This window comes from Colobus angolensis, unplaced genomic scaffold (genome assembly GCF_000951035.1).
Source record: "Colobus angolensis palliatus isolate OR3802 unplaced genomic scaffold, Cang.pa_1.0 Scaffold85, whole genome shotgun sequence".
NCBI lineage: Eukaryota > Metazoa > Chordata > Mammalia > Primates > Cercopithecidae > Colobus > Colobus angolensis.
In genome coordinates this window covers 11,841,724-11,869,245 of record NW_012122376.1, presented here as the reverse complement: position 1 = coordinate 11,869,245, position 27,522 = coordinate 11,841,724, and the positions used below count along the sequence as shown (strand labels likewise).

At 45.5% G+C, this 27,522-nt stretch overlaps 1 protein-coding gene across 3 annotated transcripts; it reads left to right on the top strand.

Annotated features, from left to right (window-relative positions):
• Nucleotides 1-226: 226 nt before the first annotated feature.
• Nucleotides 227-27,096, top strand: IDS (iduronate 2-sulfatase). 3 transcript variants are annotated; one of them, XM_011930293.1, is made up of 9 exons: nucleotides 227-774; nucleotides 1,491-1,627; nucleotides 2,313-2,446; nucleotides 4,721-4,809; nucleotides 7,730-7,930; nucleotides 9,532-9,702; nucleotides 15,500-15,626; nucleotides 18,761-18,934; nucleotides 22,649-27,096. In XM_011930293.1, the coding sequence occupies exons 2-9, from the start codon at nucleotides 1,614-1,616 to the stop codon at nucleotides 23,119-23,121; spliced, it is 1,383 nt and encodes a 460-aa protein (XP_011785683.1). In that variant the 5' UTR covers nucleotides 227-774; nucleotides 1,491-1,613; the 3' UTR covers nucleotides 23,122-27,096. The 3 variants fall into 3 exon arrangements, with proteins under 3 accessions (XP_011785683.1, XP_011785682.1, XP_011785684.1); XM_011930292.1 differs by having other exon boundaries at nucleotides 2,269-2,446; XM_011930294.1 differs by lacking the exons at nucleotides 18,761-18,934; nucleotides 22,649-27,096 and adding an exon at nucleotides 18,546-18,731 and having other exon boundaries at nucleotides 2,269-2,446.
• Nucleotides 27,097-27,522: the final 426 nt, after the last annotated feature.

Sequence of the window (27,522 nt, the reverse complement as noted above, 5' to 3'; positions counted from 1 at the left end):
TATCTATCTATCTATCTATCTATAGTTTTAAGCTCCACCAAGGCAGGGACATAGAGCCCCAGTACTAACAACAGCGCCTGGTATACATATTTGCGATACTTAAGAATTAGTTGAAGAAATGAATAGGAAAGGGAGTCCTTTTAGATGGAGGAAGGGACTTTCTCAAAAGGCCTCATGGAAGGAGAATGGCATTGAGGCTGGATTACAAGACGTGTGTCTTTTATAAAGATAACAAGGAGGGGCAGGGCTTCTAGGTGAAAGGCATAGCACAAGCAAAGGCAAAATAGACGGGTAACTGCTAGTTGTTAAGGGCAGTGGTTGACTCGCGATACCCCTAGCAGTTCTACACCTAGGGGCCTGCGGGCCGCTGGGTCTGCGAAGCTTGCAAAGCAGCTGGCCCGCCCCCGCTCTGCGCCTGTCTCTGGGCCACGCCTACTGCCGCAGGATGACGCGCACCTCTAGAACCCGCCCCCAAGGGGAGGGACGCAGGGAAGAGTCGCACAGACGCGCTCGGGCTGTGGCCAGCGCCCGGGCCTCCGGGCCCGGGCGTCGGCTGTATTGCGCAGTCTTCATGGGTTCCCGACGAGGAGGCCTCTGTGGCTGCGGCGGCTGCTGCTAACTGCGCCACCTGCTGCAGCCTGTCACCGCCGCGCGGCCGCGTCGAAGCCGAAATGCCGACGCCCGCGTCCGGCCGAGGCTTTCTCTGGCTCGGTCTGGTCCTGAGATCCGTCTGCGTCGCCCTCGGATCCGAGACGCAGGCCAACTCGACCACAGGTGCCGCCCACGCCCTCCCTGCCGTCTCCTCCTCTCTCCTCTCCTTCCTCCTTTGTTTATATCCATTCTTTTTATTCTCCCTCTCTCGTACCATCCTTCTTTCATCCATCCATCATTCCTTCCCTCCCTCCATTTTTCACTCCTTCCTACCCTCCATCCCTCCCTTCCCTCCTTCTATCTATTCATCCATCCTCCTCCTATCCCTCTGTGCTTCTCTTCCTCTTTTCCCCCATCTTTCCCATCTCTATGCATCCATCTTCACCCCTCCTTTCCTCCCTCCATTAGTCCATCCATCCCTTTTACCTTCTATCTATTCGTATTTCTGTCTCTCTCCTCCCTTCCTTCTCTCCATCCTTTCTTCCTTTCAACTTTGCATCTTTTCCTCCTTATCTTCCTCCATCCAACCATCTGTCCTTTCCTCCATACATCATTCTCTTTTTTTCCTAAATTCATCTTTTCTTTCCACCGTCTTTCACTCACTATCTCGCTTCCTCACCCAGGTTTGAGGCCATTACCAAAGCCTAACGCTGCCACCCAGGACTCAGGCTTCCTCCTCGAGCCCCACTCCCACCCTTGCCGAGGCACAGCCCCCTCCCTGGCTGGGCTGCTAAGGTGCAGGGTCCAGCCTTGGGCCTCTTAGTAACCTAGCACCTACCATGAGGGAGGGTTCAGTGTCAGTGCAGGTTACCTCACCAAAGCCCCTCCCTCCTGTGTAGATGCTCTGAACATTCTTCTCATCATCGTGGATGACCTGCGCCCCTCCCTGGGCTGTTATGGGGATAAGCTGGTGAGGTCCCCAAATATCGACCAACTGGCATCCCACAGCCTCCTCTTCCAGAATGCTTTTGCGCAGGTATGTCTGGGAACCTCTAGCTGTGGGTGTGTGCCTCCTCGGGCACTGAGGGTTGGGGGCGGGGAGCTTCAGCTATTGTCAGATGGCGCAGATTGTGCGGGACATCTTGTTAGAGGGAAGCAGTCTAGAAAATGGTAGTGGAGAAAATCTGGCTTTCCACTGATGGGAAAGCTTGACCTTCAAGGGTGGCCTTCTCCTTGGGTGGAAGGTCTGTCCTGGACCTAATGTGCTCACGGCAGCCCTGGCCAGCTTTCTCCCAGAACGGGGGCTTGCCTGCTGCTCAGAAGGAAGGGGTGCTGCAGAAGGGCACCCACAGGTCTGCAGACTGGGCCTCAGGTAAGAGCTAGTCAGGGTGGCTCTGCCCCCAGCAACACTGGCAGCTCTGTGTGCCTGGGGAGGCCATTGCGTAGGAGGAGATAAGCATCTGCTGATTTCAGGGGCTGATTGCTTCCCTTTCTCTCTCCGGGAAGCTGTCTGTTGCCTAGGTGACACCCAAATCCCAGTGTCTGGTTTGAGCTCTGCATGACTCAGCTACCAAGCTGTTTGCTAGGGGCGTCAGGAGGGCAGTTGCTTGGATACCTAAGAGAGAAAAGACATGTTTTGCTGTGACGACATTTACCTCTGCTTCTGCTCCCTAACAGCAAGCAGTGTGCACCCCAAGCCACGTGTCCTTCCTCACTGGCAGGAGACCTGACACCACCCGCCTGTACGACTTCAACTCCTACTGGAGGGTGCACGCTGGAAACTTCTCCACCATCCCCCAGTACTTCAAGGAGAATGGCTATGTGACCATGTCGGTGGGAAAAGTCTTTCACCCTGGTACTGCTCCATGTCCAGAGTCTGGGTTCTCTTGGTTTGTGGTATCTGAATCCGGAAATCCCCTCCTGGGGGTGGGGCTGTCTTTGCAGAGCGCTCTTCTGGCTGGGCCAGTGCCTCGCTACTCAGTGCTTCCTTTCTAAAAAACCAACTTGTCAACCCGGCTACATGTTCTCACCCAAAGTGAAAAAGGGTAGAAAGAGCTTTGCTTCCTTTCAGAAACCACTGAGGGTGTACTGTTGGGTCCTTCAGCTCCTCAGGTGGTAGGGAGGACACAGGCTGGAGAGGTGGCAATGTTGGGTGGAGTCCAGCTCGGGGCCCCACCCTCTTCCTTGCAGGGTACCTGTCAGTAAATCTAGGGGTGGGGTAAGGACACTTGAGGGCCTCCCATGTGGCCAGCGTTGCTGTTGCTGACTTATTGCCCAGTGAGGGGGCTGTGCTTAGGTGGGGGCTGCTACCCACTCTGGAAATTAAGTCAGAAAGATGAGTATAATCTGGTACCCAGGATCTATAGGGTGCCAGAGATGGACATTCCTTACCTCAAATGCTGCCTGATAAACAGGCTGTCTTTAATGCCAATATGGGGATAGTGAAAAGCAAACAAACTTTAAAACTTTTTATTTATAGAAGTAATGCATGAGTATTTGAGAAAAATGGAGAAAAAAGTATTGGAAGACAAGAGCACCATAGGGACAATAATGCTTATCATTTGGGAATGATGACTTGAATGTTTTCAGTCTCTTTCCTTTTGCTCAGTGGTTACACTGGCAGGCTTGGCAGCCTTCTGCAGGAACCCAGCTGGTCAGCCTGGTCAGCCCAGGTTGAGAGTATCATTCAGCTCTACTAAGCCAGGCCAGTTTCAGAGGTGAACCTGTCACGAATCATATTGCACAGCCAAAAGCCCAGTGTCAGGAGAACTTTCTGCAGTTTGTTTCTCTCATTACCACACCCCTTGCCTGAATGCAGCTGCAGGGAAGTGATGATTTTGGAGAGAGGAGGAAACATAGCAGAGGGTGGAGATTGTGCTTTGGGAGGGGAAGCCAGACAAGGACTGAGTGATGTTGCTTGACTTCCTCCTTCCTGGTGATTCGATTTTGGCATCAGGCTCTAAGCGCCATGTCCTTCCCAGAGAATAAACCTTTTCCTGCAGCCCTTGTGGGAACACATTTTTCAGCTGAGTCTTTGTTCTCAAGACCGTTTTCTGTTAGCATTGGGCCTGCTTCAAGATGACAGTAGTCACCACTGAGTGCCAGGTATGTACTGTTTACCAAGCTGGCCACTCCTTTAATCCTCCCAACAGCAAGCGAGGTGGGTTTTTATCATCATCATCATTTCCCAAGGAAGACATGGAGGCTCATGGGAGTCAAGTAGCTTGCCAGAGGTTGCAGGGATGCTAAGAGGCAGCATCCGGATTTGGACCTGTGGTTGTTGGCCTCCTGTGTGCTCTTTCCACAGTGCTTGCTGTGTTCATAGGTCCTCCACCCGCTGCCCTCTTTCTCTTCTGGTGCTCCCTATTGGAGTCCCGCTGTGTGACTGCTGCTGATGCTTTCTCGCGAGGTTCTGCCTGTGATCCCCTCCACTCCTGGCTAACCACTATAGGCAGCACTTCCCTTCAGATCCCTCACAGGCCTTACTGGCTTCTAGAAGTCCTCCCTGCCAGTCCTCACCTGACTCACAATAATCTCTGTGCTTGGAGGATCCCCCACTTGGCACTTCGATGCTTTTGAAAACTGGCAGTCCTTCCTTGGTTTCCAGTACTACTATATTGTCTTCCCAAATAAACTATAAACTACTAAGCTTAAGGGTGGATTTCTGCTTCATGAATGAGCACTTGAACTTGGAGTTCTAAAATATGGTTTTGAGTCCTGGCTGCCTTATCTAATATCTGGTTAGCATCGGGTAAGGCACATACCTTCCCTGAGCCTCCCTCTCCTGCCCCCATCGACTCCCTGGTGGTGCTGATGCCTCTGCTGCCTCCTTCATAGGGTGAGAGATAGGTTTCAGCATGGGCTCTAAGGAGCTGACTGTTCTTGTCCTTGGGGGTCCCTTCCACAGAGCCTGTCGCAAAGCATTAGGGCTTAGGGACCAGGAAGTCAGATGCTCAGTTCTCAAATAGAAACTAGAGAGTTTGGCTTTAGAGGGGACTTTTATAGATGAGGAAACAGCCCCAAAGAAGGGAGGTTCCACTTGCCCTTTTGTTTACAGAGTTTTAGTTATGGGGAGTGGGGTGTTGAAAGACTCGTCATGTTTTAACAACTTTTTTTTTTTTTTTTCAAGGGATAACTTCTAACCATACCGATGATTCTCCATATAGCTGGTCTTTTCCACCTTATCATCCTTCCTCTGAAAAGTATGAAAACACTAAGGTAAGGCTGTGAAAGGGACATTTCTGAAAAGGAACCACTTTTTCCTTTGTCACATAAACTACTGGGTATACTGCATGTTCTGTGAAGCTGGTTATATACCACAAAGTTGTGGGTTTCATTTGTGATAATGTCTTGACAGAAGTAAGTTCAGCATTAGGCCCGACAGGAGCAGTGGCTTCATTCTAGAAGCTGGTGGGTGCTACTTGTTCTAAAACCTTGGGCTCTAACATATCAGAATCATTGAATAGCTCCCCAGTGCTCACTCTGGATGAGACTGAGAGTTGTAGGAGATGCTGAGACATGGGAGGGAGAAAAGAGGCTGAGCTCCAGGAGCCTTAGCCCAGAATGGGAGAAAGGCACGCCGTATATCTGTCTCAGACCTGATGTGTATGTTCAGCAGCTGAGACATCTGATAGGAGTTTTAGATTTTTAGAGCATTATGAAAAAAAGTAACCTACAAAGAAAATCTTGGTTTAGAGGAAACCCAAATATATAAATGAAACTAAAACCCACATTTAAAGAAACTGAGAAAACCAACTGGGGAACTGAGAAATGAAATGTACCTCTGAGGTTTTAGTAAACATGTTGGGAAGGGTGAGGGTTTGGAGGTGAGGTAGAAGGTATTGTTCAAAATTCCTGACAGCTTTCCATTTCCGAATACAGTGAACACTGTGAGCTCTGGCCTTTGGCTTGTGGTTTGAATAGGGAAGATCCCATCTTAATTCCCTGAAGCCATTTTCCTCCTTTTTAGTGGCCTCACTTACGAAGGCCAGGTCCCTGCCCTAACTGCCCCCTACCCATTTCTTCTCAAAGTGGTGGGTCTGACAATACTAAATCTCCCTCGAGTGCTGCACATTGTGTATGTATAGATGATGAACAAGTGGTCTGAGGCGGGTGCTGGGCTGTCCTGCCCAAGGGTGGGGTGAGCAAGGCAGGGCTGTGAAAAGGCAGCAACACTCTTTGAGATGGAACAGCAGCTGACACAGCCCCTTGGTCTTTGTGATATACAAATCATGGTCGAAACTAACTTTGGTCTCATGGCCAACATGTCTACTTTGGGAAATGAAGCAGGAGGTTTCATTCTGTGCCTAGTGTAGCTGAAGATCTGGAAATTCCATGGACTGTCACCTTATCAAGTTGACTGGGACCCTGTCATTTACAAGCCTTAACCTGTCTTTGTAATTTGAAATGTTTTTTTTCTTTTTAATTTTTTAATTAAAATAGAGTTCATATACCATAAAACTCTTTTCAAGTATATAATTTAATGGTTTTTAGTATACTCACAGAGTTGTGCAGCTACACCAAATTGATCTTAGACCATTTTTATCACTCTCAAAAGAAACCATGTACCCATTACCAGTTGTTCCTCATTTTGTCTCAGCACCCAGCCTGGGACAACAACTGAACAACTTTTGGTCTCCATGGATTTGCGTATTTTGTCCATTTGGTATAAATAGAGTCATACAGTATGTAGCCATTTGTTTCTGGCTTCTTTCACTTAGAATAATGTTTTTGAGGTTCTACCACATAACAGTATAAATTGGTACTTCATTCCTCTTTTTTTTTTTGAGACAGAGTTTCATGCTTGTCACCCAGGCTGGAGTGCAATGGTGCTATCTCAGCTCACTGCAACCTCCACCTCCCAGGTTCAAGCGATGATTCTCCTGCCTCAGCCTTCCGAGAGCTGGGATTACAGGTGCCCGCCACGACACCCAGCTAATGTTTGTATTTTTAGTAGAGACGGGGTTTCACCATGTTGGCCAGGCTGGTCTCAAACTCCTGACCTCAGGCGATCCACTCACCTCCTAAAGTGCTGGGACTAGAGGTGTGAGCCACTGCACCCAGCCTTTCATTCCTTTTTATGGCCACATAATTGTCTGTTGTACCACATTTTGTTTATCAATTCATCACTTGATGGATATTTGGTTGTTTCTACTTTTGACTATTAGAAATAGTGCTGCCTTTGACATTTTTGTACAAGTGTTCTTATGGGCATATATTTTTAATTTTCTTCAGTATAATAACTATGTTTAACTGTTTGAGGAATTGCCAGACTGGTTTTCAAAGTGACTGCACTATTTTACATTCCCACCAGCAATGTGAGAGGGTTCTAATTTTTCTGCATCCTCATCAACACTTGTTATTTTCCATCTTAAAAAATTATAACCACCCTATTGGGTGTGAAGTGGTTTTGATTTACATTTCTGTAATGACTAATGATGTTAACCACATTTCCATGTTCAGTTGGCCATTTGTATGTCATCTTTGGAGAAATGTCTATCCAAACCCTTTGCCCATTTTTAATTGGCATTTTTTTATTGTTGAATTAGAGATGGATTTTTTTTTAATAGTCTACTGGGGTTTCTTTTATTTTTTTTTTTTTTTTGAGACGGAGTCTTGCTCTGTCGCCCGGCCTGGAGTGCAGTGGCCGGATCTCAGCTCACTGCAGGCTCCGCCTCCCGGGTTTACGCCATTCTCCTGCCTCAGCCTCCCAAGTAGCTGGGACTACAGGCGCCTGCCACCTCGCTCGGCTAGTTTTTTGTATTTTTTAGTAGAGACGGGGTTTCACAGTGTTAGCCAGGATGGTTTCGATCTCCTGACCTCGTGATCCGCCCGTCTCGGCCTCCCAAAGTGCTGGGATTACAGGCTTGAGCCACCGCGCCCGGCCTGGGGTTTCTTTTAATTAGTTATGATATGGAGAAAGAGTATTAGTAGCAAGAAACTAAGTGCTAGTGGATTTCTGGCCCCTGCCTGGAAAACAAGAAACACTTTTCTGTTTTAATTCTACTTCTGATATCTCTGTTCAGTCTGAATAACACATGAAGAGCTGATTATGTGAACATTAAATCTGTGTGTGTAGCCTTCATGGCTTCCATTTCTTGCACTTAAAAAGCTGATGTTATATATTTTGTTTTGAAAGACATGTCGAGGGCCAGACGGAGAACTCCATGCCAACCTGCTTTGCCCTGTGGATGTGGTGGATGTGCCCGAGGGCACCTTGCCTGACAAACAGAGCACTGAGCAAGCCATACAGTTGTTGGAAAAGATGAAAACGTCAGCCAGTCCTTTCTTCCTGGCCGTTGGGTATCATAAGCCACACATCCCCTTCAGATACCCCAAGGTGAAGAGCTGGTTGAAGGCTGATCCAGCACAGCCACCACAGCTGTGTTGTTTGTTGAGGGAGGGATTTGCACAGGGAAGGTGGCCCATCCTGCCATCCCCAGGCATCATGGATGCCTGATGGGCACTAGTGTCCTCAGTGGAGTGAAGATGGGATTTAGAGGCCAAGGCTAAGAACATGTAAGAGTCTTGTAAGAAATGCTTGGCTTTCCACTTCCCTCCACTGGAGGATTTGATTTCCTTTCCTTGAACTTACCAAGCACATGTTGGGTTGGTGGCGAGATCACCACAGAGAAGTGAATCAGAGCTGGCTGCCAAGGCCTGTAATAAGGGATGGCCCTTGCAGAACAGCCCCAGGGAATGTGAAGCCCTCTTTAAAAACTGCCTGTTCCCCCTGAGCCTGTCAGGTTAGATCGTGTAAACACAAAGCACTGCATTGCTTCTTGGAACCTCAAATCCTGTACTTGCTTGTATGTCATTTAGAGCATGTAGTCTTTTCTGTTTTAGAATCCTTTTCCATTTTTCCCTATCATGTTTTATGAGGGCCTGAGTATCCCATCCTTTTGACTTTGCAGAGAATGCCCCTCACGTGTAATGAGAGTAGAGACCAGCGGTATGCTCTTTGATGCTGTAGGTATCTTGCTTTGATTGGCCCAGGGGACCTTGCCTTCCTAGTAGGAGCTGTCAGCCCCCTTGATAGAAGAAGAAGGCTGTGAGGTTCACCTCTCCTGCCTCTTTGCAGACAACAGTTAACAAAGCTGACCTGGCTGTGATTCTTTGAAAGGCCTGCTTATAAGTCTAGCCCTTGGCTGGCATCTGGGAACTTTGATTTCCAAAGTGTTCCCACTACTTCCAGAATTGACTTACTATGCTTAAACTGTGTAGACAAACATTGTGGTTGATGATGAACCCCTGGTTTTTGGTTTTTTTTTTTTTTTCTGGGAGTCTGGCATTTTGGTATGTTTCAGACAGACAAGGCCTACCTGACCAGCCCCAAATAAAAACTGGATAATGAGGCTTTAATGAGCTTGTGAAATGCTTAGCAGCATTTCACATGTATTATCACACAACTCATTGCTGGGAGAAGTAAGTGTATCCTATGTGACTTCCCTGGAAGAGGACTTGAAGCTTGTGCCTAGTTTCCTCTAGACTTTGCCTCATGTGCCTTTTCTCTTTGCTGAGTGTGTTTCACTATAATAAATCATAGCTGTGAGTGAGACTAAATGCTGAATCCTATGAGTTCCCCTAGTGAATTACTGAACCTGAGGGTGATATTGGGAACCCAACACCTCGTGACACTTTCTAGCCAGGCAGGAGGTGGGGACAGGAACAGAAGGGCATCTGTTTGTATGAAGGAAGAGAGCTGTTGCTGCTCAGTTTGTAGGAAACAGAAGTCGTATGGTTTCATTGCCATTGGCATCTCATGAGAGTAACTTAAGGCTGGACTTCCAGGTCAGGGATGAGCACATGGGAAATGCTAGTGAGCCACCATGTAAATTCATCACAGGCTTAGAGAAAAGGCAGCATAGATACTAATAGAGCCACAACCTTGTGCTTTTGCTAAAAGAGTGACAACTTTGTGGCTTTGTGTTTTTCCCCAAGGAATTTCAGAAGTTGTATCCTTTGGAGAACATCACCTTGGCCCCCGATTCCGAGGTCCCTGATGGCCTACCCCCTGTGGCGTACAACCCCTGGATGGACATCAGGCAACGGGAAGATGTCCAAGCCTTAAACATCAGTGTGCCATATGGCCCAATTCCTGTGGACTTTCAGGTATCAAGGACATAGTTGGGGGATGTATTGGACACTGATGACATAGTGTCATAGGTGAAACCACTCTTCTCAGTAGACACAACTCCATCTATAATGTCTTATTAAGAGCTTTCTTTGTGTTAGTTATCGGGCAAAGAGCTGGGGTGGAGGTGTCCTATAGGTATTTAGGACACAGGCAGTGTTGCGTGGATCAGGACTCTCCCAACCAGTGTCTTACCTTCTAAAGAAGGGAATATCCAGAGAGTTGGTGACTTGTTGCGTGTGGACACGGGTGGGGAAGCAGCCTGGGTGACCATTCCTAACCAAGGGGGATACTGTTTAATTTAGGTGATAGCTCATTAATTGTAGAGTGATGAGCAACTCCCGAGCAGCCCAGAATGCTTGGTTTGCTGGTACTTGCAGGTTCCCTTTGTGGGAAAAGCCCACCCTGGCTAGCTGTCACTCTCAGGGGTTGGCTTGGTGAGCAGGACCTTGGTGCAGAGGGAACTAGGACACCGTCATGGCCAGTGCCATCCAGTTGTGATGTCTGGCATTCCTTTGCCATGATTTAGGGGCAGAGCAACCACACAATTAGAATCCTCACACTGACTCATCAATCACCCTTTCTCCCTGGAGAGCAGAATACACATTGACTAATGCTGTTTCTGGAATATTCCACACAGAACCCTGCCCTTCTCTTACCACATGAATGCTGTGGCAGGCAAGCTATAGTGAATGGAAGATGGCAGTGTTTTCAAAGTATGCATCCTGGACTACCTGCCTTAGAATTTCTGGGAGGGCTTGTTGGGAATGCAAAGTCAGATCGTGCCACTGCACTCCAGCCTAGGCGACAAAGCGAGACTCTTGTCTCAAAAAAGACATTTCCTTAAAAAAAAAAAAAAAAAAAAAAAGCACACCAGGTGATTCTGATTCATCAGAAGTTTGAGAGCCTCTGCTGTCGTATATTGTTTAAAACAAACACAATAAAACCACCGCATACAGATACCCCTTGCTATCCAAACTTACTTGGCCCCTGAGATTGCACAAGAGTTTGGGTGGTAAGAGGTGTGCATTCCTCAAATCCATTTGATTCTGGTTTCACTGAGAGTTTGGAAAGCAATGCATCCATCTGTTTTTTTTTCTAATTTTGTGTTTCTGGGCTACTGATGATGAAGTGGCTTGAACTGGCCCTGAGGCTGCACCTGGATGCTTTATTAGTGACGGTCACTTAAAACGATCCTTCAAAATGGACTGTGTGCCAGGAAGGGAGCTGATTCATGTATGGTATTGCCTTTAGTCCTCATGGGGACTTAGTGAGGTACCTGCTCTCTGTTGTCTAGGTGAGGAAACTCAAGGCATGAGAGGTGTGCTGACTTGTCTGACAGCACAAAATTAGTGCCAGGTGGAGCCGATTCATCCCCAGGGACTGTAACTCCAAAGCCCCATGGTTGGATCTGTTGGTTCCCAGCAGTGTGGGTTCGAATTCATGTTCTGCCCCATACCAGCTGCCTAACCTCTGTCAAGTCATGTTACCTCCCTGAGCCTCCCTGAGTTTTCTTCTCTATAAAACTGAAACAAGGTAGGTAAAGTTTTTCCATAATAACACCTACTTTAGAGATTTTCAGCAAGAATCAAAGAGAGCATGTAGAAGTATCTAGGACCGTTTTGGCTGCATGGAGCGGTCTCCTTCAAGTTCTGTTAGTCCCCTCCTTAGACATAGTGGACAGCATGACTCAGAGGGCCTCCCTGATGTATGCACGTGCTGGTCCCAGCCCTGTATTCCGCTTGAACTCGGGCCTGTTCACTGTCCTCTTGCAGCTTTGGATGTCTGCATCCACGCCCATCTCACTGCACTCTTGAGACTCTCAGCTCTGGGCTCTCTTCAGCTCCAGCCCTCTAACTCAGCTCCACATGAGCCAGTGACCTCAGGGGCCACACTCAGGAGTTTGTTGCCTGCTGCTTCTGAGTCACCACACTGACCACAACCTCTTCTCCTAGCACCTCCCTTGCTTCACCTCACGGGGATCACCAGAATATGCATTTCTATCTCCCCCTTGTGTCCAAGGCCTGTAGGTTTTGTTGCTTTCCTAAATAGCTAAGGCCTGGTGGTAGGTGACTACTGTTCTTCCCAGCCGCTTAGCTCACCATACTTGTCCATTTATCCTTGCCCCTCGTGCAATACCCTTATCGTCAGACAGTCCAACCACACCCTCTGCTCTCCAGTCCAAGTCCTGAAAGCTGCTGGAGAAAATCCACGCCCCCACGAAGCAGGAGGCCCTCAGATACCCCGCCTCCAGCCCCAGCAGCCCAGGCAAGTTCTCAGCTCATCTCACTTGTCCTCTGCAGCTGCTCTGTTTGTATGACCTCTTCCCTACTCCACTGCTCCCCTCCAGGCCTTTGCCACCCCTGTGCCCCATTTCTCAGTGGACGGCACCTTTCCTCTTGTAGAAATGGAGGGTGGTGGATAGGCAGAGGTAGGGGATCGGATGGGGTGGATGTGGGTACGCATTCTGGCTGTGCCCCTTATCAACTGTGTGACTCTGGGCAAGTTAATTAACCCTTCTGAGTCTTGGAGTCTTTAATGTGCCATTCAGAGGATCAGATGCCACCTAGTGTGTACTTGTTGAATGGGCTCTATTAATAATCTCCGTCACTGAGATCTGGAATTTTGTGTTTGCATGTTCTGGGCTCGAGGCCTCTTCCCTCGACTCCCCACCACTGTGCCTGCTTCCCACGACTGCAAGCAAAAAGAGCAAGGTCTTCCTTCTCACCCACCTTCCCTGCAGCCTCTCCATCCACTCTCATCCCTCTCAGCTGCAAAAGTGCCAGCCCCCTTGCCCCTGCCTGTTTCTGCTTTCCACTCCCTCACCTGACCTCCAAGGCAGAACGACTGCACACTGGGCTGTTCTGGCTATGTCTGTGGCCTCATTGTCCGTTTGTTCTTCTCCATCCTCTATGCAGGCTTCCACCTCCCCGACCCACTAAACTTTCACCTCAGCACTGACCTTCGTGGCCAATAAAATCCATGTGTGTGGGTCCTGACCTTCCTTGAGCTCCGTGTCAGTTTCTCACTGTTGGCCAGCTCCACCCCTTCTGGAACTCCTTCCTCCTCCTCCTCCTCTTGCGCTGCCTGCCCCCACATGCCAGCGAATTATGCCACCAGCTGAATGTGAAACCTGGACACCTCCTCCTGCTCTGCTCCCTGCCCCCATGTCTACTTGATGCCCCTAAATTCCTCTCACATCCACATGGTCCTCTGGATCCTTCATCACATTGTTCTGGACCACTTTAGTGGTCCTTGCTTTGTTTTGTTCATTCAGCAAGTGTGGTGAGCACGTCTTATGTACCCAGCAGTGGCCTAGTACCATTTTGTCTAAAGCCTTTGGAATCTGTGTCTGTGTCCTGTTGCAACATGACTCTTAATAACTTGCAGCCCAGATCATGTCAATTTCTCGCCTTGAAAGACCTCAGTGACTCCATTGGCCTAGAACTTGGAGTCTCCACTCCCTAGATAGACCCACCAGGTCCATATTATCTGGCCCAGACCTAATTTTCCAGTCACCCCTCTGCCCTCCCATTTGATTCTCCAGTCACATGAGCCTTTCATTGGCCCCACACACAACCTACTCTGTCACAACTCCATGCTGTTCTGTGTCCTGCAGCCCCTGCTTGGAGCATCCGAGCCCCATTTGTCTGACTACAGGTGCTTCTTGTCACATTCTAACTCCTCTGTGAAGCCTTCCCGGAATCTTCCAGGCAGATTTGAGGGCTTATTACCCTGTGTCACCCCTGGGCCTCTGTGGGGGATCGGTCAGAGTGGTGGGAAAAACTATAGGGAAAGGACACAAACCTTCTGAAAGGTCAGAAGGTTCTGCAGAGCCCCGGGGGAGATAGCTGAAGGCAGCTATTCTATAACCCTGAGGCAGAGTGCAAGGAGTAGGTACAAGGGAGTGTGGGGGAATTTATCTTAAACAGGCTTGTTTACTTATGTTGACCAGGAGCTGACCTTTGATCATCTGTGCATGTGAGTTTCCCTGGAAGGGGAACAATAAATGTTAATTACCTACAGGTTGGGGCCAGGTTTTTGGCATTGTGCCTGCACTGAGTAAAAGCAAGCAGCTCCAGCTTCTCGGGGCTGCTCTCTTGCCACTAGAGCTAGGCAGTCACCTAGCTGCTCTTACACTGCATACCTGTGTCTGAGTACTCATTTCATCCATAGGCCAGGGTCTGCAGGACAGACCCGGCAGACCTCACTGATAATTAAACATTTTCTTGTCTCCATGATTGTGTCCTCACTGGATGGGGTGGTTCATCAAGGTTGAGGACCTTGTCTGCTTATTGCCTTACATCCAGGGGCTAGCATAGGAAGGAGGGAATACTTTTGTATAGGACACAGCCATCCTGACAGGTGTCTTTCTTCCCCAGGAGGACCAAAGTTCCACACGTTTCAGGCTGAATACTTCATCTACCAGAAAGTATAAGTAGGCCAGGGTTCAACATAATGCTGCTAGAAGGTTGGATGTATATCTTTTCTCTTGACTGCAAGTGAGAACGGGTGAATCTTATGATTGTCCTCACCCTGGCAGTGATAAGAAGAAGCTGGTGGGTCCAGCTGATAAGTCAGGGACTGGTCTGAGAAGTCATGGCTTTCTTCTCATCGCTCTTCGGGGTGGAGGATTAATCTTTGTTCTTAGCATTTGTGAACCAGGCTGGGGATGAGAGCCCAGGAGGGGCCAGTGGCTCATTTACTTCAGGGCATGATCTGGCTGTTCCCAAAGTCCCTCTTGGGTTCAGGGACTATGAAGGACGTGCTGCTCTCTGGTCTCTCCCTCACTCTTCTGTCTGCTGACAGTTTGTTAGAAATGAGCTCCATGTAACGGCCATGGTCCATGAAAATATGCAGTTGTAATCTGCTGTTGGGTTAGAAAGTGATCAGAGGGAAAGGCTCAGTCAGGGTTGTTGTTATGTGTTAAGTTATGAATTTTTTTCCCTGAAAAGAGCTGTTGAAGTCCTAACCCCCCAGTACTGCAGAATGTAACCATATTTGGAAATAGGTTTATTGCAGATGTAATTAGTTAAGATGAGATCATATTGGAGTAAGGTGGGCTCCTGATCCAATATGATTGGTGTCCTTTAAGAAGAGGGGAGAGAGAGAGACAGGAAGAACACATGAAGATGGAGACACAGTGATGCAGCTGCAAACTGAGGGATGCCAGGGACTGACAGCCACCATCAGCAGCTAGGGAGAGACAAGATTCTTCTACTTAGAGCCTTCAGGGAGAGAATGGCCCTTCCAACACCTTGATCTTGGACTTCTAGCCTCCAGAGCTAGGAGGCAATACATATCTGTTGTTTTAAGCCACCCAGTTTGTGATATTTTGTTATGGCAGCCACAGGAAATTAACAGAACTGAATTGTATCTTTGTGTCCTTTATCAGAGCATGTGTGGGCCTGTGTTTCAAGGGACTGTAGGATCAGTTTCTGTGTACATGTTCATCTCTTGGAACCCATCAGAATATGTGAGGGAGACAGAAAGGAGCAGTAGGTGACACATTCATCCACTGTGATCTGTGCCCTAAAGTGAAATCTGATTTGCTTAGAAATGTATCTTATTTGTAGACCTACAGATTTTGCTGTGACTCTGTGGGTGAAGCGATGCAGATGGTAGGAAAAGCAGTGTTAATTTTGGCTGAGGAAATCATTAAGGGCATCAACTAAGGGGTTGGGATTGGGAGAGATACTCAGGCAAGCATTATCTCTGTATGCCATGGCAATTTAAATTGCAGTCACTCTCATTATTATGTTTTTTAATTTGCAGCGGAAAATCCGCCAGAGCTACTTTGCCTCTGTGTCATATTTGGATACACAGGTTGGCCACCTCTTGAGTGCTTTGGACGATCTTCAGCTGGCCAACAGCACCATTGTTGCATTTACCTCGGATCATGGTAAGCATTTTGAAATTCCCTGGTGAGTCAAAACATCTGAACTTTCCTGTGAAACATGCTTTGCAAAATTGCCATTGACATCAACATGGGTTTGTTCTCTTTTGTGAACCAGTGGTGCCTTGAGTCTGGGATCCTGGGGTATTTTTATGATCAACTTGTTAGTCCTGAGACCTCTATCTTAGATGCTTAGGGTCTTGTAGCAACTTTTTTTTTTTTTTTTCTTGGTGAATGCAGCAGGAACCCTCCATTTGTGTGGCAGAACTCTTGTAACCCCCATTTTTAACCTGGAGGGTTGGAGGTCTTTTAGTTTGGGTGGAGAGGATCCAGAACAATCCTGGCAGAGCCCAGCAAGCTCTTCAGGCCTGGCTCCAGCCCTCCCACCCCTATCCCCGCTGCCTTCTCTGCTGAGAGCCTGGGCTTTTCAAGTCTTTATCTCGTTTAAGGCTGGTTCCTACTTTTCCAAAAATGAAACTATCTTTTTAAAATCATTTTTTTAATTCGTCAACATTCCAAGAGCAGGGAATAAAACAGCAGCTCCCCCCATTTCCCACTCACCCACTCCCCCATCTCCGAATTGTTTTGAAGCAAATCCCAGATGGTTCTGTTTTCTGATCACTATCTCTGAAAAATATTGCCTCTTTTGAAGTATAACCATAATACTGATATACTTAGAAAAAGGAAAATAATTCATATCATCAAACATGAAATAGGATAATAGTAAATCATAACCTGTGCTTATCGTAAAGAGAAAAAAGGATACAGAGCATGTAAGTCAGGGCCAGAACATCCTGCCCTTTTCTCCCACCTGCTCAGGGCTAACAGGTGCCAATGGATTAGGGATCCATCTGCCAGCCATCAGTTGTGCACATATGCGCAAAGGGATATACATGTGTATGTTTGTAACATGTATGTCACAAAATGTGATTGCTTGTTCTGTGTGTACTGTTAATGTTCCCTGGTTTTGTACACTTAACAATATCATAGACAATCTCTGGGTCATTTCTCAGAAGCCTGCTTTTTCCCTTAGAAAGGTCTGTAATATTATATATGGAGGTGCCATAATTTTTCACATATTCCTGATGATCTGCCATCTGCTTCTGACCCCTCAGTGCCCAGTTTCCTTTTCTCCATGAACACACTCTTTGTTGTGAGGCAGCTGCTGTAGATTACAAATAGCCCATCCAAGAGTACCCTCCTGGGACATCCTCCATCAGAACCGCCTGGGAGCTAGTAAAACATGCTGGTTTCTACAACTGGTCTCAGGAACTTGCAGGTCTGGGCATGGGAAAGTGCACTTTAACAGGTGTCCCTGAGCTCATCATTCCCTGGGCCTCCCTGTGTTGCCACGTCCTCATCTTGGGCCTCTGGAGCAGGAGCCAGAAACCTCCTGAGCTGCCTGTCAAGGTCACTGGGCTCTTGTTCCTCCTGATCTTGAGACGGATCCTTGGGGCCCACACAGGCATGCGTTCTCCTTAGCCAGACTTCCCCGTATTCGCTCCTGCAGCACAGGCTGAGGCCCGGCACCAGACATTCAATGCGATCTTGCAGTCAGGCAGTCCACAGTTATTTCTATAGCATGTGCCATGTGTCAGACCCTGTGCCAGGCCTGGGGGCCACCTCTGCCTGGTGCAGGGCAGCTCACAAAAGCTGGCAGAGGCCGAAGGCTGCGTGCCAGTATTCAGAATGCCACAGAGCGCCTGACTGCTGTACCTTCAGAGCCTCCACGGGCACCCCAGTCAGAGTTTTGGGGGTGGATTCCTGAGGTCCCACTGCTGGGGTCCCTCACTTTGCCATCCTGCAGACTTCTCCATCCTCCACCTTTTAGATTCCCGCCACACTGAATCTAAAAGGGACAACGTGATCTCCAAGCTGGTGGCCTAGGAGCCTGCCAATAACCTACACATTCATCAGCCCTCGTGGGTCAAGGCTGCCTCGTCCTTCCCAAGAGAGTGGAGAGGTTGAGCAGTGGGGCTACCCCTCGGCCCACAGGGCTGACTGACTGGGGCAGGAGTCAGGGGGAACTCCCTCTCTTTCTGCGCTCCACCAAGCTATCTGAAAGTCCCCACCATGCTCCCCAGTACTGACAGCCAGAGGGAGGAAGGGCTCACCAGAATCATTGGGCAACTCTGATGGGCATCAAGTCTGCTTTGATTATAGATGAGTGGGTAAGAGGCTCCTCTCAACTTGGGGTCTTCTTAGGAGAGCAGAGTCAACGCAGAACAGGTTTCAGCCCTGTTCTGGAGACCACAGGTCCTGGAAGGCTGGGACACCATTTGCAGCCCCAGCAACATCTATTAGACAGAGCCAGCAAGGTCTCATGCTGTGTGGTGTATTTCAGCACTTTCTCACATTTACCCATGGCAGCTTTTGGTGTGTTTGGTTATTTTTATAACACTACTCACTATACAATTTCTGTCATGCCCATTTTTTGTATCTAAAAGGGTGCTGTAACTTAAAAAGACTGGGCATGTCCAACTTGGAATATTCAAACCATCTTTTGCAAGGGATGTTTTAAATAGGCATGAAGGGTTGTGTTGTTTTTAATCAGGGTTAAGGATCTGGAATCAAAGGTTTTAGTTTACTCCATCTATGGTATAACTTAAAATCTGAGCAAGATGTCCTTGCCTTTTTTGAATTTGTTGATTGTGCTGCAGTTCCACAGCTCGAATTTAGGTGGCACACACCCAAAACTGAAAACCTGAGCTTGGAGGAAACGAGTCAAAAGATAGGTAGGTACAGGACAGGGCAGTGGTGACACTACAGCTTTCAGGGTTCCCACTCTGTCAAGAAGGAGCGTGTCTTAGCAGGGGAGGAACGCATGTGTGGGAACCACCACAGAGCGCTACGTTAGGTATATGTTGCTAGTAGTTTGTTAAGATATTTGAGTTTGGAAATTTCATTATTTTTTCTTTTTTAAAGGTTTCCTCATGAGGACAAATAACTGATTTTGAGTACAGCAGCATTCAGTTGAAATCACCCTTTCTGTGGTAATTCCAAGTGAATATTTTTCTTCTAGGTGATGAGTTTCTACTTTCTCTGGTTTTTACAACAGGAAATGAAATGGTATCTAAACTAAACAAGCTGTGGTATGATGATTATTCATTTTCTGTCATTCTGTGCTTTTTATGAACTAGGGTGGGCTCTAGGTGAACATGGAGAATGGGCCAAATACAGCAATTTTGATGTTGCTACCCATGTTCCCCTGATGTTCTATGTTCCTGGAAGGACGGCTTCACTTCCGGAGGCAGGCGAGAAGCTTTTCCCTTACCTTGACCCTTTTGATTCCGCCTCAGAGTTGATGGAACCAGGTATAAAATATGCTGAAATGATATTGCTTGACAGTAAGATCACCTTTAGTTTATATGTGAACCACTTTATTGAATCATAGGCTTTGGAGGTTACACAGACCCTGCTTCCTGCCTTGTGTTGGAATTTCTTCTCAACATTTTGTGGTCAGCACATGCTTCCTGAGCATCTCCCATACTCTGGGCAGGGAAAGAGTGACAGAACCAGAACTGACAAGTATGGTCACTGTCCACAAGGAGGCTTGTGGGGTGGTGATGGACAAAGGAACAAGTGTATCCCCAAGATGAGGAGGGCTGTGGTACAGTCTACAAGAGCCTGCTCCAGAGCTTAGAGGAAGGGGCTGCCCCCGTAACAGATGAGTAGAATCCTTTCCCTCAATGCACCCTTTTGGTAGGGACTCAGCCTTCTTTGTGGGGGGTACATTTTCCATTTTGACAGCTCATCAATCTAGTGAACCACTAGATCTGTAAAATCTACCAGGTGATTCTACTCTGTCCTCCCCAGCAGTGAAGGGCAAGTTTACTTTGACTTCCATGTACCAGTCCTTCAAAACTTTGAAAACAGCAGTGATGCCTTCCACCCTATCCCTCCACCAATACCTTCTCTTCTCTAGGCTGAAATCCCCAGTCCTTCAACCATTCGTCACAAGGTAATGTTTAGACCTGTGGTTGTCCTGGTCTCTGTCTTCCAAAATGTTTCAGTTTGAGAAGGCACTTCCAGAATACCATTTGGACCAGATACCCCTCCTGGATGTGTGGGCAACCTGTGTGGGTTCTTGTGAGTTCTATCCTGACTCAATCTGCCCAGTGCATTTCAGAGACAGGTTGTATACTGTCTCTGAAATGGCGTATGATGTTCGCTGTTTTTGGAGTACCTCTTCTATGAACTATGCTAAACCAGATTGCCCCCTTTCTGGACTTAAGCATTTAATCCATCCTTAACATCTAAATCTTGTATTGTATGTTGATTCCTGTTTAAATTTGTCTGGTTCTGGACCATCATTCTGGCCTTTCTGGATCTTTCTGAGTTTCCTTTATACTACCCAATTTTATTTTTTGCACATTTGATTTTTGTGCACTGCATGCCCTGTCTTCTTTCATGTCATTGATAGAAAGGTTAAAGAGTTTCAAGGCATGATTTTAGCCCTTTGTTTGCTGGGAAAGGTCTTCTGATTGGTTGAGAATTTTTTCTGAAACTTTTGTTAGGAAGTGTTCAGCAATTTAGAAATGGATATAACTGCACTGCCTTTCAGTTTATTTCCAAATTTTATCTCTAGTTGTGTCTTTTCCCTGAACTTCGGGCTTTTGTTTCCAACAGTCTTTCCCACTTAGCCAGCCTAACGTATCCAAAGCTGGACTTCACATCTTTCGTCTTCAGCTTTTCCTTCAACACTCTTCTTGTCCTCAAGAAATGAAAATAGTCACTCATGCCAAAAAATCATGGAATAATCTCAACCCCTGTTTTTCTCTTACTCCATATGCAATATTCAGTCTATGAGCAAGCCTGTCACACTCCATTCAGACTCTGTGTACCACTTCCCACCACTTCCCCTGCCACTGCCTTGGACCAGACTGCTGCTATCTTGTGCTGAAGTACTGCAACAGCTTGCTAAATGGTCTCCTTGCTTGTGTCCTGGATCCCTTGGAGGTTTTCCTCCTCAGAGCAGCCACAGTGATCTCACTAAAACCCAAGTCAAGTCATGTCACAGCCCAGCACAGGAGGCTCTTATGTACCCTTCTTGATCTGAGTAAAAGTTGTCACAGTGGCCTTACATGTTCTGGCCCCATTATCTCCCTGACCTCATCTTTTTATAAGTATCCAGGCGAGTTGTCCTGTACAGTGTCCCACAGCCTGGATTTGTCTGATTGTTTCCACATGACAACATTCAGGGTAACATTCTTGACATGTGTGCTACATGGGCTATTGTATTCTCCCATTGTGTCACATTTGGGGGTGGGGGGGTGCACTTCATGGCCAATGTTACTAGTATTGTAAGTTTGATCACTCGGTTGAAGAGCTAGGCATCAGCCAGATCTTGCCATTGTAAAGGTATGCTTTTCGACTTTCTTTACTTGTTTTCTTTTTATTTTACTTACAAATCAAGTGTCTAGAAAATGAAATCAAGCATGATAAAGCACTATCTTAAAGATCCAGAAGGGCCAGAATGATAGTGCAAATCCAAGATCAATTTTAACAGGAATCAATATAAAGTACAATATTTAGACTTTAAATATGGGTGAACCACAGTGAAATACTACTTCCTACCCACTAGGATGGCTATTAATAAAAAACAGCAACAACAAAAAGCTGTGAAAGGTCGGGTGTGGTGACTCACGCCTGTAATCCCAGCACTTTGGGAGGCCAAGGTGGGTGGATCACGAGGTCAGGAGATCAAGACCATCCTGGCCAACAAGGTGAAACCCGATCTCTACTAAAAATACAAAAATTAGCTGGGCGTGGTGGCACGTGCCTGTAATTCCAGCTACTCGGGAGGCTGAGGCAGGAGAATCACTTGAACCTAGGAGGTGGAGGTTGCAGTGAGCCAAGATTGCGCCACTGAACTCCATCCTGGAGACAGAGCTAGAATCCGTCTAAACAAACAAACAAAAAAATGAAACAAGTATTAAGACTGTTAGTGATTATATGGAGAAATTGGAACACTTATGCATTGCTGGTAAGAATGTAAAATGGTACAGCCACTGTGGAAAATAATTTGGTGGATCCTCAGAGTTAAACATAGAATTACTCTATGGCTCAGAAGTTCCACTCCTAGGTATATATCCACAGAGCTGAAAACAGGTATTCAATCAAAGGTTGTACATTAATGTTCATAGCAGCACTATTCACAGCAACCAGAAAGTGGAAGCAACTGAGATGTCTATTGACAGAAGAATAGACAAAATGTGGTCTGTCCATACAATGGAATATTGTTCAGCCTTAAAAAGGAAGGAAGCTGACACATGCTACATCATGGATGAACCTTGAGGACATTATGCTAAATGAAATAAGCCAGTCACAAAAGGACAAATACTGTATGATCCCACTCCTATGAGGTATCTAGAGTAGTCCAGTTCATAGACATAGAAAGTAGAATGGTGGTTTCCAATTGCTGGGTGAAGACGGAGAAAGGAGAGTTGTTATTTAATGGGGATAGAATTTCAGTTGTGTAAATTAAGAGGAGTTCTGGAGATGGATGGTGGTAATGATGGCACAACAGTGTAAATGTACTTAATTCCACTGAACTGTACACTAAAAAGTTGTTACGATGGTAAATGTTATGGTGTGTGTATTTGACCATAATAAAATGAAAATATAACTCTAATGCAGACATCCAGAAGGGGGTAATGTGTGGGGTGATCCTGTGGGACTCAGAATATCCCGTTCTTCAACAGACTTTTTTACCTAGTGGTTTTAGCCTTAATTGATGATCCTTGTCTGAGTCAGTTATTACATTGGTGGTTCCAAAATTCAGGTTGTTTTAAAAAGTGCCAACAGGCTGGTGGGACTCTAATTTTGCGTCCTGCTATTTGATTGGATGAGTAATTAATGCAGGGCGAGGTACTGAGGTGGTGTTTCTAAACGTCTGTTGTTAAAGATAAATGTTGTAAATTAAAAAAAGAAAACATGGAGCCCAGACAGGTTCCTTTACTGATCCTGCCTGGCCATGTCAGGCTTTTATAATGTAACCCATTCTGCTCTGTTGCTTCCTGTTTCAGGCAGGCAATCCATGGACCTTGTGGAACTTGTGTCTCTTTTTCCCACGCTGGCTGGACTTGCAGGACTGCAGGTTCCACCTCGCTGCCCCGTTCCTTCATTTCACGTTGAGCTGTGCAGAGAAGGCAAGAACCTTCTGAAGCATTTTCGATTCCGTGACTTGGAAGAGGATCCATACCTCCCTGGTAATCCCCGTGAACTGATTGCCTATAGCCAGTATCCTCGGCCTGCAGATTTCCCTCAGTGGAATTCTGACAAGCCGAGTTTAAAAGATATAAAGATCATGGGCTATTCCATACGCACCATAGACTATAGGTATACTGTGTGGGTTGGCTTCAATCCTGATGAATTTCTGGCTAACTTTTCTGACATCCATGCAGGGGAACTGTATTTTGTGGATTCTGACCCATTGCAGGATCATAATATGTATAATGATTCCCAAGGTGGAGATCTTTTCCAGTTGTTGATGCCTTGAGTTTTGCCAACCGTGGATGGCAAATGTAATGTGCTGCCTTCCAGCTGGTGAGAGGAGGAGTTAGAGCTGGTTGTTTTGTGATTATCCATAATATTGGAAGCAGCCTGAGGGCTAGTTAATCCAAACATACATCAACAATTTGGCCTGAGAATATGTAAGAGCGAACCCTTTTCGTTTAGTGTTTATTAATTTATAATTGGTAATTGGACCAGTTTTTAAAAAATTTCCCTCTTTCTAAAACAGTTACAGCTTGTTTACTAATACAAAGCAAACAAACACAAATTATGTCATACCTTCCGATACGAAGACCATACATAATAACCAAACATAACATTATACACAAAGAATACTTTCATTATTTGTGGAATTTAGCGTATTTCAAAAAGTAACCATATATCAAACTAGGCACCACACTAAATTCCTGATTATTTTGTTTATAATTTAATAATGTATCTTATGTAGCTCTATATATTCAAAATATTATGTTAACATGTAATCCATGTTTCTTTTTCAAATCTAAAGTTAAAAAAAATACCAGAAGCTGGTGTCTTAAAGTCTATCTTTTATTTTTGTTTCTAAGACCATGGGATTTCAGAATCTCAAGATAAAATATGTATGAAGTAATTAATGTAGACTTTTTACATCAAATAATAAATAATGCTCAATAAACTAGAGATATGAGGTGTGTAGGAAATTTGGTTAAACTTTTTTCAGATACTTTCTGGCCCAAATAATAATTTGTTAACAAATAATATGACCCTTGAACTCAATGGCCATCTATTAAAAGACTGTTGTTCACACTGGAAAACATTTAAAGATGTAACTATATCCATGGATGGATTGAATCACTCAAAATATATTAGTATCCTTCTTTAGGGACGGTTGGTTGCAGACATGTGTTTATTCAGGAGGCACAAAATATTCCATTTTAATGGCTTATTGAAACATTAAATTCTAAATTATTTTAGGACTGTGAAGACTTCATTAGTGTAACATTAGGTCATTGTCAATCTCCCAGAATGTGGTTCTGTATTCTTTAAATATGAAAGTATCCAGAAAGGCCAGTGGTAGTAAAAAGCTTAGTGTATATAATCTCAAAAGGGATGGAATATTTACAACTCATATTTATAACATGTTGAATCTTATCAGTTATCAGTAGTCATCAGAAGTGTCAGCAGCTTTCTAAATAATTATTAAATATCTAATGTCCTGTAGTGAAGGAGTAATTTTTAGTAATTTTCTCTTTACAAAGTCTCCAGTGTTTCAAGGTAAATGTTTGTGAAACAAAATACAGCAAAGTACATTAAGTTACTGCAGTGTATTAATTGTTACCAAAAATGACAAGATATTATATTAAAATCAGTAAATTTTAGACAGATTTTTAAAATTAATTATCCTACAATAGAGGTATATATAGTAGCATGGTGATCTTTTAAGCAGTTAAGTTAACTGACTGTTCTGGCAACAACGATTTCTCTGTGACTGAAGGGCCCTGTTCATCTCCTGATCCTGAAGCTCGTCTCTCTTTTGAGCCTCGCCTTTCTTTGGTTGATGGTTCCCTCAGCTTTTTCTTCGCTGTTCTTCATCCTCGTTGTTGCTGTCATCATGTTCACTGTGACTTTTACAATACAGCCTGTAAATTCCTTATGACATAGTTCAGTGCATTTGGCTTTATCGCCTACTCCACAGTTCTTTACCTTGACTTGGCTTAGAGAAACCATATCTTTGTTGCTTCATATAACCTTTCCCCAACCCCACTAAGCTGGACATGACTTATTAGTGGTCCTCCAGTCACTTTATTTGTAGAAATCTCTTATTTCACTTGAGCAGGGGTTCTTTCATATGGTTTAGCTGACAGCAGAACTAGTGATTCTAGACATTTTGAATGACCCTCATTCAGTGGCTCACAAACACGAGGGAACATCAGAACTACCTGAGGGGCTTGTTAAAACCCAGTGCATTAGAGGCCGGGCGCTGTGGCTCACGCCTGTAATCCCAGCACTTTGGGAGGCCGAGACGGGTGGATCACTTGAGGTCAGGAGTTCAAGACCAGCCTGGCCAACATGGTGAAACCCCGTCTCTACTAAAAATACAAAAGTTAGCCAGGTGTGGTGGCACATACCTGTAATCCCAGCTTCTCAGGAGGCCAAGGCACGAGAATCGCTTGAACTGGGAGACGGAGGTTGCAGTGAACGAAGATCGTGCCACTGTACTCCAGCCTTGGCGACACAGTGAGACTGTGATTTTCTTTGGAGACTCCTAGATTTTCTGTGGATTTGAACTGAGTTTGTTGGATGTTGGCAGGTTCCTCTTATGAGCTGTTTCTTTGCCCTGCATTTAACCCACAAAGACTTATCTGGAGATGAGCAAAGTATGTTTGGTAGTGAGGTGACAAATACAATCAGCCCCTTCTTCCCCACTCCCATTGCCATCTTCTCAGTCCTTCTCCCTTTCTTTCCAAGTAGTTTACCCACCCCTCCTCTCTCCTCCCCTGTCCCTAACATAATCCATGTGTCTTCCTAAAATCTCTCTTTGATCCTGTCCTTTGATAACACCGTCAGTGCCTACTACTGGGTCTAGACAGACCTCTGTTGAGCAGTCAGAGTCTTCCCTGACTCCACAATGCCCCTTTCCTTGGCTGACCAGTATAACTACTGGTCCCCACCTTTCCGTTGCCTATCCTTACCTCCCTCCTACTAGGTTGTCCCCTCCCTCTCTTCACCCATTCATTCATGACCATTTTTCACTACCAAGCTCCCCCCCTCTCCTGAAGGAGGCTGAGGTTTTTGTGACTCTCTAGACTCTATTGTGGGATGGAATGAACATTGCTAAAGAATCTTGTGTTCGCTTTACTTTAAAAAGGTATTTTTTCCTAATTATAAAATTGATGTGTCAGTTATGGAAAAATTAGAAATATAGCACAAATACATGAGTATTTTACTGCAAAATCGCCAGATAATATCTTGTCTTTTTTGGGGGTGTGAATTTTTTGCATTGTTGTGGTCATATTGTGTTCTTTATCATGCAATTTATGTTCTTTTTTTACTAAGTATTATGTGTGGTTATTACAGATTTTCACAAAGATACTTTATATTGCTGGTAATATATTTTATTGCGTAGTCTTATAATTTACTTAACCTTCTTGCAATTGTTAGAAATTTAGGTTATTTCCAGATTTTCAGTATTGTAAATAATGCTGTGATGACCAATTTTGTGAATAAAATGTTTTTTATGTATTTCAGATTATTCCCTTAGGATAGTCTGTCAGTGCCAAGTTGTCAAAAACATCTCTATTTTGCTTCTCGTCCTGCTCTCTTGCTGCCTTAGGGGGTGGTAAACTGAAACATAAAGTAAACATGCATACAAATAAAAAACATAAAAATAAGCAGCCTGATGGTAACAGGTGAAAGTGGTAACCTGTTTTAACTTTGAATTCTGGCCGGGCGTGGTGGCTCACGCCTGTAATCCCAGCACTTTGGGAGGCCGAGGCGGGTGGATCATGAGGTCAGGAGTTCAAGACCAGCCTGGCCAAGATGGTGAAATCCCGTCTCTACTAAAAATACAAAAATTAGCCGGGTGTGGTAGCGGGCACCTGTAGTCCCAGCTACTCAGGAGGCTGAGACAGGAGAATGGCATGAACCCGGGAGGCGGGGCTTGTAGTGAGCCAAGATCGCGCCACTACACTCCAGCCTGGGTGACGGAGTGAGACTCAAACAAACAAACAAACAAAAAGCTTAAAATTCTTCACTTGTTAGTGACCTTGATCATGGTTCTCTTTGTGCGATAGTTGGGCATTTGTATTTCCACTTGTGTTAATTTGCCTTTAAATTTTGGTTATGGGTTTCACCTTTTAAAGTAATCAAACATATTTATCTTTTCCTGTGTGACAGTTTTTTTTCTGTGTCTTTTCCTGTTAAACACACAGACCCCTCCCCAATCTGGAGATTGAATAAATATTCATTTTCCTTTGCATTGTTTGTGGTTTGGTTTTATGCTTACTGTTTCTCTCCACCCCATTATCAGAGTAATATATGCTCATTGCATAAAATCTGAAATATGTGAAGACTGGAGATGAAAAGAAGCCCACCATTTGAGACATAGCCACTGCTGACATTTGTATATTTCCCTTCACTCTTTTACCTGCCTAAAGACATATATGCAGATGTGGACATATTTAGCTTTACATAGCTGCAGTCTACCACGTGTAATCTATATCTTGTTTTTTTGGTCTAACAAAATGTTAGTGTGGTTTTTTATGTCATTGACAGTTCTTGGTTAGCAACTGTAATGGCTGCACAGCACTGCTTCATTATTACTATTTTTTGTACTGAAATGTATGTACCACTTTCTGCTTATCCATTCATCCACCAGTGGCCACTTGGGTTGTTTCTGCCTTTTGGC